The sequence below is a fragment of the Zerene cesonia genome, chromosome 7, assembly GCF_012273895.1.
Source record: "Zerene cesonia ecotype Mississippi chromosome 7, Zerene_cesonia_1.1, whole genome shotgun sequence".
NCBI classification, from domain to species: domain Eukaryota; kingdom Metazoa; phylum Arthropoda; class Insecta; order Lepidoptera; family Pieridae; genus Zerene; species Zerene cesonia.
In genome coordinates, this window is record NC_052108.1 from 3,752,104 (window position 1) to 3,762,266 (window position 10,163).

General features: G+C 32.1%; 1 protein-coding gene across 2 annotated transcripts in view; it reads right to left on the reverse strand.

The window, feature by feature from the left end:
- Positions 1 to 9,676, reverse strand: part of LOC119840706 (actin cytoskeleton-regulatory complex protein pan1) — a 35,980-nt gene extending 26,304 nt beyond the window's left edge. Inside the window, exon 1 of one of the 2 annotated variants that reach the window (XM_038367419.1) lies at positions 9,481 to 9,676. Coding sequence is in view for 1 of the 2 variants with exons in the window: in XM_038367418.1 (XP_038223346.1) it covers positions 5,895 to 5,964 (70 nt within the window). In the remaining variant the exon portion in view is untranslated. Of the gene's footprint in view, positions 1 to 5,894; positions 6,049 to 9,480 lie in introns of those variants that run through there. The other variant, XM_038367418.1, reaches the window with a different exon arrangement.
- Positions 9,677 to 10,163: the final 487 nt, after the last annotated feature.

A 10,163-nucleotide genomic window follows, 5' to 3' on the forward strand; every position in this document is an offset into this window, starting at 1 on the left:
GAAAATCTGCTCTTTATTTCAGAATACCTATAAACTTTTTACAAGATTATCTCCGTTACATATTCTACTACATTCACGTGACATTATTTTATATGATACGACTACGACATAGACTACGACTAGATAAATCATAAAATGCGTTAAAAATAAACGAAACTAGGAGATCGCGTAATATTTGGTGTGATTTATGTACATGTCTAAATAATCTTTTTCATGTGTTTTTCATTCTGATTATTTTTTCATTAAAAACCATACTTAAGCTTTGAAATTTGAACATATTTGATGTGTGAATATTTCGTCAAATATGAAGATAATATTGGTCGAAAAAAAATAAGTGAATATTCAAGAAAATTTCATATGAAATATAATTATTACACAGTAATTGGAAAAAAAAAATTGAATAAAAAAAGGTTTTCAATAGCTGAACAAACTAACATTTACTAATCCATTACTATTATTATGAAAGGGAAATTTTTAAATCCCCAAACATATTATTTCCATGCGCCGTTGGAAGAAATGTGTGATGAAATTTCGAGACTATTTTTAATGGCGGCCGAAATGTAACCATGTAACATTGTTAATGGATGTCATAATATAACTTCGACCCAATTTAAAGCTTTCCAACTGCTTAAGAGTAAACAACGATCTATTAACAGTGGAAGAAGCCATCAAAATATCTTATTTAAGGATCTGGGTTTATTTCAGTTTTATGTATCGATTAGACAAATAACTTTGATGATGCTACATAATATCTTGTATCTTGTATAGCCCCTTTTATAGTATTCATACGTATATGGTAAGCAATTCACCAGTCGCTTTGACGTGCGATGTTAGCTATCAGCGAAATAACAAAGTACTCAATACCCCTTGCCAAGAAACTTAACAACGTGCATTTGTGTACAGTTAATACAATCAATTTTGATTGTTATTAGCCTTAAACTTTTATGGGCTTTTATACGCAAACGCCAAATTGAACAACCGGCAGAAATCGAAAGTGGTTTACGAGCGGACATATTTTGACACAGCTCCAAGATGCTGTCCGCGATACTGCAATACAGTGGAGTCGCACCTCGCGATAATCGCCTTTGACGACACCCCAGCGTTAATCATGATATACGGAGCCAAACTTATTCACGCCGCTTTATAAGTTTGTCATTATTGGTAATGCATTTGGCATCCGACTAGCCGATACTACTTAGTTACATAAATGCTGTGCTATTTCTGTACTATTTGTACAACGTGCATCTGAACTCATTCACGTTACATCTCTAGAGGAGGGTCATCAGCCAGATTTTCACATACCTGCTCCAGATAGGTTCAAGTACAACAATGATATATGGGTTTGCTGCTGATCGGTAATGTATTGGCATGAGCTTATTTATTGTACGTAAGTTCGAATTGTTTATATGAAGTCTTAGAAGGTCTTATTTTTGATGTAGATAAACAGATTGTAATAACGATGAATACTAAACTAATTTTCTATACTAATAAATGTAAGAATCAAACCAAGAAACATCTATTGGAGCAGTCATTTATTGTAAAAAATTATTCTTTATTCCAATGGTTTTGAGCATGTGGCGATGCTTTATCATGCTACCGACATAACTTGAATTACGTATAATTTTTCAAGTAAAATAAGTTCATACCCCTCAAATTATTATTAGTTACAATATAACCGAAAATACAATCACTATGCATGAGTTAGAATACGATCAAGCCAAAAAAGTTCTATAGAGACCAATTTTATGATTCCATTAATATTTTGTTCGTAAAGATTTATTATGCGCCGACTGTGCTTCCACCTGCCGTTTTATGAGAATTTAGAAAGAAAAGTATAAAACCGTGTGGTACCTCGTAAAGCAACGAGGTCAAGGTGTGTCGAATGAGGGCGACACCGCTAATTACTGTTTCAAGAAGATCATTTAAAAACATGTTTTTTTTGCTTCCAAGAGTTCTTGTAAAAAAAAGTCCGCAAAAATTAAAATAGTGGACCATTATGTGTTCTAGAAGTGGTTTAGCTATTTAACATGTAAATTAGGAAAATAAGATACTTTTCAAAGATATTGCACGCATAATTTCCTTTGTTTAAATAGATTTCCAATAATTGGAACGGCTTGTTATTGATGAAGGTAGATACTGAGTAAATTAAATAATCGCTAGTTATTATAAAATACAATACAGAAAACAGCGTTTGGGTATGTTCAAAGCATTGTCTTGAAGAACCAAGGCCATCAACAGTTTTCGATAAGAATTTTAAACAACAACACTTACTACATTAACTAGAGCAATGTAAAGGCAATGTACATTTAATTTCAATGTAATTTCAATGAACATAATGTCCACCAACATGAACGTAATAAAATTGACACGTTATAAATCAAGAAGATTAATCAATGTCATGTGCAAATGATATTAAATTAACATCCCATCTATATTTTATGCAACTTTAGCCAGTTTTCAGTAGCAGAAAGCTTAAATCTGTTAATCACGTACGTCGAATGCATTTAACATTCAAGATCAATCGTAATGGCCAGAGATAAACAAATACCTTATTTATCATTAACTAAGAATGTGGACAGATACTAGTTAGAATTCTACAAGTGTTTTCCATATGACTTACACAACTCAAGACAGCCAGTGCCAAAATTCTATTCGGAACGACAAACCGAGACGGGTATATTTAACTGCCACCCATAAACCGTCGAATATTGTCGTTAACTTCGGACAATCCCTACGAAATAATCATAAATCACAATGATTTTTAACTGGCGCGTTAAATATAAGAATGCTAATAAAAACAAACAACAACATCGTATAACATTGAAAAAAGCATTTTGAAACGTTTAAAAGTAAAAGTATCAAAGACGTTTCGACTCAAAAATTCAATGGCGTATCAATGCAATCAAAAATCGACAAGATTATGTAATACAAAAGATGGTTTATCGGATTTCCTCAAAACGATACCAGTTTAATTACACAATGTATACAGACTTCGTTTCTGAGAATAATAATGAGTTTGTTTGCGATTCCTCAAACAAACATTCCGTTCTTATGTGCGACAGAATTACCTACCACCCATACGCCAACGCTCTGTGCATAAATAGATTCATTTTCTCAGATGGAAATTCAAATTTTATACTAGGGCCGTCATCAAAGGCGCGAAAATCTTCGTAGTCACGGCCTATTTACGATCGGACAAAACATGACGTCAGTCGAGAAATATGAAACGCCATTACTCCTAATAATTTTACCGTCGGCGAAAAATTAATACATGTTTAGATATGTTCACAGACTATAGATCAATGTTATGTGACAAGGAGTAATAAAGTTGCTTCTCGTGAAGTTCCATAAAACTGACAGTTGGTGCCAAACAAAATATACCGAGCTTACTACTAAAGTCTGAAACAACCATCATTTTAACCATCATTTTGTAAAGACCCTTCGTTGAATCACTTATAAACTAAATGTTATTAGAAATTTTTTTCAATAACAAAATTTTTATTATTTTGAAGTTCAACAAATTATACTATGTAGTTAGGTTGCACCTTTTAAATGCTATTACAAATAATCCTTAGTTATATCGTAAATGCGAAAGTGTGATTGCTTGTCTTTAATAACGTCGTAAGGAGGGATAGTACCAAAAATTATTTTTGGGTATGGAGTACCCAAGGGTAGGGTTTGGATAGGACCCAGGCTACTTTTTCAAACATCTCTTTTCGATGGGAATTTAGTATCACCAGGTGAAGCCGCGGAAATCAGCGGAAAGGTAGTTATATAATACAACAATTAGATCTTCTGGAATTATTCTAATTTAAACTTCTTTACAGCTCAGGTGAATAAATAAATAATATCGTAAAATACTTTTTCAAATATAGCTTTAAGAAAAAAAAATGTAGAAAATTGAACGTCGCACTCCACATAAAAATGATTAGAATAACAAATAGCAAAACCTTAACGCTATTTGCACAACTGGTTCAAATCAACCTTGTATGAAAAAAAGAAATATTTGAATTTGAGCGTGTATATAGTTTATTTTTGTGAGAACAACATTTATTCTAATGCTCGAGTAGCCTACATATATTTAATTATAGGTATAAAACTTTTTAACTATTAACGAACCATTGACTTGCTTTTGTGTACTTCTGTATTTTAGATTGACCACTATATCTCGTAGCGAGGGGCTTAGCCCCGGGCGGCATACGAAAGGGGCGGCAGAAAAGCGCCAATTTCCTAATTCGGAAAATATAACAATATTTAGATATTCGAAATAACGCGATTAAGTTGGTCCCAGGCGACGAGAATTCGCGCTACGCCACTGCTTTCACTGTTTCCTCTCAAAACATTTATTTTATTTTGTTTCAAACAATGCATTTTTTTAATATCGTTACCTAATGGCTACTACAAAACATACTACGTTAACGTACCTCCAATTAAAATATATAAATATAGTAAGCAGTTGTTATGGATTAATTCAAAATTCGCTCAAGGTGCGTTTAATTTTAGCATTAAACCAAATGGTTATTGATTAACAATATTTGCTATCAGTGTCTGGGTCAGCGTAATCAACAACAACACTGTTGGCATTCGCACTGTGACGCTACCACCTGCCACAACATTGCATCACATCATAACACACCTTCAACGTTACATATTATTACGAGCTTATCACCTACGCGAACTGGTTCGTATTTATTATTGCTAAAAGTAACTAACTGTACAAGCGAGTCATTCAATATTTTAATAGAATACATATTCATGGATGAGTTCCATGATTGTGGAAAGTAGTTAATTTTTAAATATCGGGGCTATATAGGAATCGAAAATACGTGCAACAAATGAAATTTATAAAATGTCTAGACTGCCTTTTTTTTGGGGAAGCAAAAAGATAAATAGATCGTCCTTATTTCTGAACGTACGTAAATACAAAATGATTGTATAATTAAAATCATTTATAACATGAACTTTTGGTACTAATCCTGCATGTTGCCATTGTATTAGAAGCACAATTGTTTTATTGACTAGGCTGTATTACTATAATTTTTTTGTCGTGGATTAACCGATTCGAGGTCGAAGGTAGCCTCGATTACCGCCTACAATAGACATTATGTAGGGCATTGAATGTAAGTAATGGGTCGACTATAGATGATATTATACAAAGTATGTACGTACATACTTTGTATATGTATTGTTCATATACGTATTTTTTTTTTTTATATATAAAAAATATATAGAAAAATATTCCAATAAAACTTCTATTGGTAACATTATTAGAAGACTTAAAAGTATAGAACCGATATAAATGAATTAAAAATGCCCAATTAATACTTGAACCAAATGTATCTTTTAAAATTTCACGTGCATTATAATTAACATAGAAATACCGTAATAACTACCGCAACAGTAATTAAATGTTAGGAAGATATTAGAGCCAAAAAGAGTTCAAACTCCTCATTAAGAGCTGCTTACGTAGAATTACAATATTACGTTTAACCATTAATATCATTATTAATAAATTATTTTTTTATCGATTAGAGATTGATTTAAGTGATAGATCATAATTTGATATGCTACTCTATCAAGACAATTTCAACGAATTGAAAAAAAAGTGGGCTTCCTAATTTTGGAAAATGGGCATTATAAAATAAAGTAAATGAACATAGAATACTAAAAAATTATTTTTGATAATGACAACAGACAACACAAAACACGTGGAACACGCGGCGCGACTACGATGTTTAGTTGGTAGTAGTTGTATAGGAGCAGTCACATCTGACGTCGTGGTGGACAATCACAAACACTCAAATGTTGTTGCATTCTGATTGCTGCATATAGCAGATAGCCCGTTACGATGTGAATATCGGAGATTATAAAGTTTGTAATTGTGTGTACCGTACCGTCGCAATGCCTGCAGCGCTTGGCCTCCGGGGGTGCGATCTCGTCGCCCAATTGGTGTGGTACCGGCATGGCGGCGCATCCCGCGCCGGCGCCGCCACCACCCTTCACAGTACGATCCTGGCACGCTCCAGGGCGACCGCTCCTCAAGCGGCTCGGTTGCCACTGAGCCTGAACTATCCGCCCGCCCCGGCCGGTAGGCGGCGCCCATGCCCGAGTTATTTTCGGCAAACGTGACTCATAGCTCACAGCAAAGTTCGATATCGGCGCCCGCGCATCTCAGGCTTCTCTACCAGCCTCCGACGTACTATCGTTCATGAAGGATGACAGGAAAGTTTTAGGAGGTAAAACCCATCCAAGCCACAGTAGCAATGCAAAATTTTGTAAATATGATCCATCTACCTATAGATCATCATCATCATGGTATGTTGGGTTCTGTTTCTGAAATGTTCATTCCTAAAATTCGGTATAAACTGCAGCTCAGCTAATGCATATAAATGCTGACAAAATAAAGTCGAACAGTCTTTATTTCCGCCCTAGGGGGTCAAAAATTAAGTGTTATGTCACTTTACATAAATTGGTTATTGTTGCAAGCCATTCATTCATAGCATAATGGTATCTTCAAGGTTTTAAAGATTGTTTATCAACATCCGAAAAGATATGTTAAGTATAATTATTGTTTAACCTGTAATTTAAGAAAAAAGCAAGGGTTTTGACCTAATACTGGATATTTACAATAAGAACTCAAGAAAAAAGAACTTTGGTGTGTGTGTGGTTTTCCTTTTAACACCTAATTTTGCTCACTGTACTGTTTCAATGGCAATACCAATAGAATTACTCAGACCTCTCCATAACTTATTATTTATTCCTAATATTTATTAACTAGGTATCCACTCCAGTTTCCTTATGTCTTAACAAATAACAAAAACATTGAATAAACATTTGCGAAATTGTTTTTGAGTTTTATGCTTTGCAACACATCTGGCGATTCATTTTTATTTATAAAAGTTATTATCATGAAGAAATTTTTAAAAAGAGAAAGGAAAATTTGGATAACAATGACAGGAAAATAAAGAAGAAAACTACAATTAATACATAACAAAATTGTAGTCCAATGCTATTAATGATTCCTTATCGGATTACTTATCTTTTATCATCAAAGTGATTAACTTTTAACTGCTTATGCTGAATATTAAAAATATTTCAAATTATTAAATTTCTATGCATACTGGCAGTATAATCTTTCCAATAAGAGTAAAAAGAATGAAGAATTTCTTAATTAAGAGGTTCTTACCTCTGAGAAGTATTAATTACAAGAATAGTAAAAAAATCGGTTTAATATTGATAATATACTGAATAGGCACTGAAAAAAAAAACTTTACCTAGATTTCTGCCCGCAACTGCAACCACCTTTACATTGTGATAAAATCTTAACAAATTATACTTATACTAAATACTTTTTATTAGTTATATCATGAACAGACAAACAAACAGATGCGGAGGAGGATTTATTTTATATAATACCTATATACAAAGGATCATTTTACGTATGCATTTGTTTATTTTTTAATGTTATTGAGAAAGCCTGCAATATTGAATTTTTATCGTTGAAATAAAACTTATAAAAGAATGTCCAACTTCAAAGTGATTTTGTTTTATGTAATGAACTAAATTAAAATGATAGGCAGTTGTGATAAATTATTTTGATACAACAGATTATAATGAGAAAAACATGTAAATTGCTTGACCTTAACACATTTTTCATATAATAAAAATTTAGAGTAGAAATTAACTTTAAATGAATTTTTATTGGATATTCAAGAGTGAGGCGAGGTGAACTATATATAAATCCCTACTAATATTATAAATGCGAAAGTAACTCTGTCTGTCTGTCTGTCTGTCTGTTACGCTTTCACGCCTAAACCACTGAACCGATTTTTACAAAATTTGATATGAAGATAGAAATGAACTTGGGAAAGAACATAGGATACTTTTTATCGCGAAAAAAGGGTAGAAAGGGTTGAAAGAGGGGATGAAAGTTTGTATGAAAGTTCGTTATTGTCAAACCGATTTTGATGAAACTTGGTATAAAGATGGAGATGAACGTGGGAAAGAACAAACCACACTTTTTGATGCGAAGAAAATACTCCTTACCGTGTCGCGCGATATAAGCGAATTCTACGCGGGCGAAGCCGCGGGCGAAAAGCTAGTGCTTTAAATAAAATGTTTAAAATGTAAGTATTGAATGCTTTCGTATTTCCTCTTGTTAATTATGCCATTCAGAGTTTACTTTGTTAATATAGACAAATAGAATGGGGTAATAGACTTACATAATTATATAATAAACATTATTGTAGTGGTAGTGAAGTAAGTTTTTGAATTCCTGTTGCAAATATCTTGTTCATTCATTCTTTAATCTGCTGTGAATAATTTTGTTTTTGTGTGTTGTTTAAGTTAATTGTTGATAGGATTTTTATTGTTTATCTTATTTTTCCCTAGTCATAAATTAAATAAATTAAGCTTTAACACATAAAAATGTACTTGCAAACAAACTTAAACTGGATATTCAAAAATAACCTAAAACAAACACTAGTTCAGATACTATCTTAAATAAACTATTTTAAGATTATCTTAGATATTTACATCAAGACTACTTTTTAACATTATTAGTTAGCTTTGTGTTATATATTTGTTAATATGAATTTAAATAAATGGTCCACATATGACCACTTTTGTATGACAAAAATTATGATTAAATTAGTTTTCCTGACAATTATTATCCTGCCAGGGCAACCTTATCCTCATATTAACTAAACGCAATGCAATGGAATAATAAGAATATAACCATGTAGATAACCGCTAAATTTGTAATAAAATTATTTACGTTTTACACAATTGGCAATAAAAATTATTAATTTAATCATAATTTAGTGTTATTACTTAATGATAAGTTAGATAAGTTTTGAATGGCTTTGGTACATGTGTATATAGGTATATGATAAATAACATATCTTATACTCTTAAAAAAAAAAGAAAATTTCCTTGAATAAATCAAACATACTTGATTGAAAACATACATGAGAAAAATATGATTGACCAAGAAGTGGCTGATAGACATTTTATACATAAATCATATTCGACGATACTTCTTATTCATAATTAAATCATTAGAATGAGAATCAATAAGACACAAGGTGTGTAATATCTTTATCAACCTAAACAGTAGCTGCATTTAAATATGCCGGTGGATTCTGCGATTTCGGGTTGTGTACTTTTTCTGGGCTTGCCAATTATTCTAATGTATTTTTACTCAGGTATTTCATTTAACTAATGAACATTGAATCGACTGATTAATCGACAAGATATTAATAACTACACCGCTGATGCGTAGTGTCCAGTTACAGATATTTAAAAATGATCAGTTTTTGACATATACAGTGAAATAAGGCGTAAATTTTTGATTATTAATTAATATTCCTTATAATTTGATAAAAAATTGTGTGGCAACGATAAAGAGTATATAAATATTTAGACAAATTCGGACAGATTGTTACTGTAGTGGGCGGCTACATTACAAAAAAAACTTACCTGTTATGAGAATATTGGTGACATGTATCTTCTTGATTTGTATTACTTAATCCAGTCCCAAATTCACTGATTTTCCGTTACACCACGTCACACACTATTTTACTATCTTTAAAATGATTTAAATATATAGGTAGTTATTTACTGTATACTTTTCTGCCATATTGAATTTTGACAACAGTGTTACTGTCGCAAATAATTAAACGGTGTTGCAGTCTCGTATGACCATAGAGTCTACAATCTAATCGGAGTCGCTCTAGGACCGTGTTCACGTCATTACGCATCGCGCGTTTAATATGCGAATGTTTTCCTAAGCACACATTATGACTTTGCCCAAGGAAAGAATGTATTCATGAGTGGCCATCAATTACATAAACTGGTATTTTTTTCTCGAGACTTTAAAAACTATTTTAAGAACTTATTATGACAACAAATATCAATACTAATATTATAAACGCGAAAGTAAATTTGTCTGTCTGTCTTTTCTTCATCCCTAATTCACTCATCAGATTTGGATTAAATTTTGTTTACTATCCCGAAATTCCTATGGGAACGAATTCGTTTTCTTGACTCCAAAATATCAGTATATTCAAAATCGGTATCATAAATAGAGTTATAAATTTAATCAGTGTATTACATTTTCTTATGAACTAATCGAAGTCCCATTTTTCGTTGCTTTCAGCATC